Source organism: Trachymyrmex septentrionalis, unplaced genomic scaffold (genome assembly GCF_001594115.1).
Source record: "Trachymyrmex septentrionalis isolate Tsep2-gDNA-1 unplaced genomic scaffold, Tsep1.0 C3438448, whole genome shotgun sequence".
Lineage (NCBI taxonomy): Eukaryota > Metazoa > Arthropoda > Insecta > Hymenoptera > Formicidae > Trachymyrmex > Trachymyrmex septentrionalis.
In genome coordinates this window covers 1-677 of record NW_017303497.1, presented here as the reverse complement: position 1 = coordinate 677, position 677 = coordinate 1, and the positions used below count along the sequence as shown (strand labels likewise).

The window sequence follows — 677 nt, the reverse complement described above, 5'->3', positions numbered from 1 at the left end:
TATATAAATATATCTGTTAACTAACTTGCATTATATTTATTGTAGTTATTATTACGATAATTATTTGTGAAACTCACACGAAATTAAGAATATAAGAATAAGAATAAGAAAAAAAATTGAGAAAATAAGAATAATATTGACATTTTAGGAATTCAGATTAGTGCATTACGCTGGCGATGTTACGTACAACGTTCGCGGATTTCTCGAGAAAAACAATGATTTACTATTTCGAGATTTACGTGAAGTTATGTCGCATACTACGAATTCCATTACAAAGGTAAACATTTAATTTTTTCATAGGAAAAAAAATAAGAAAGAATCTATTTGTAAACCTTAAAGAATAACATTTTTTAAATTGTTCTCAAGAGCCAAAAATTAAACTTTACAAAAGTATTTTTAACTTCTCCTGTACATGCTTTTCTTCTGAAAATATTTTCTTTGGTTTTGTTTTGATTATTTTCAATAATCTTTGCAATTTTTTATTGCTTATAGACTGTATTTGATGTGAAAGATTTAACCAGTAAGAAACGTCCAGAAACTGCTATAACTCAATTTAAAAACAGTTTAAATAATCTGGTTGAGATTCTCATGGGTAAAGAACCGTCTTACGTTCGTTGCATCAAACCTAATGATTTTAAAATGGCCCGTAAGTAGATCTGATGTAAGATAAAATCGAA

The 677-nt window shown here is 27.0% G+C and overlaps 1 protein-coding gene across 1 annotated transcript; it reads left to right on the top strand.

The window, feature by feature from the left end:
• Positions 1 to 148: 148 nt before the first annotated feature.
• LOC108756888 (unconventional myosin-Ic-like) lies at positions 149 to 646 on the top strand (the record flags this gene model as incomplete). Its single annotated transcript, XM_018501078.1, has 2 exons — positions 149 to 277; positions 493 to 646. Coding segments are annotated over 2 exons (283 nt in total), but the record flags the coding sequence as incomplete, so codon positions are not given.
• Positions 647 to 677: the final 31 nt, after the last annotated feature.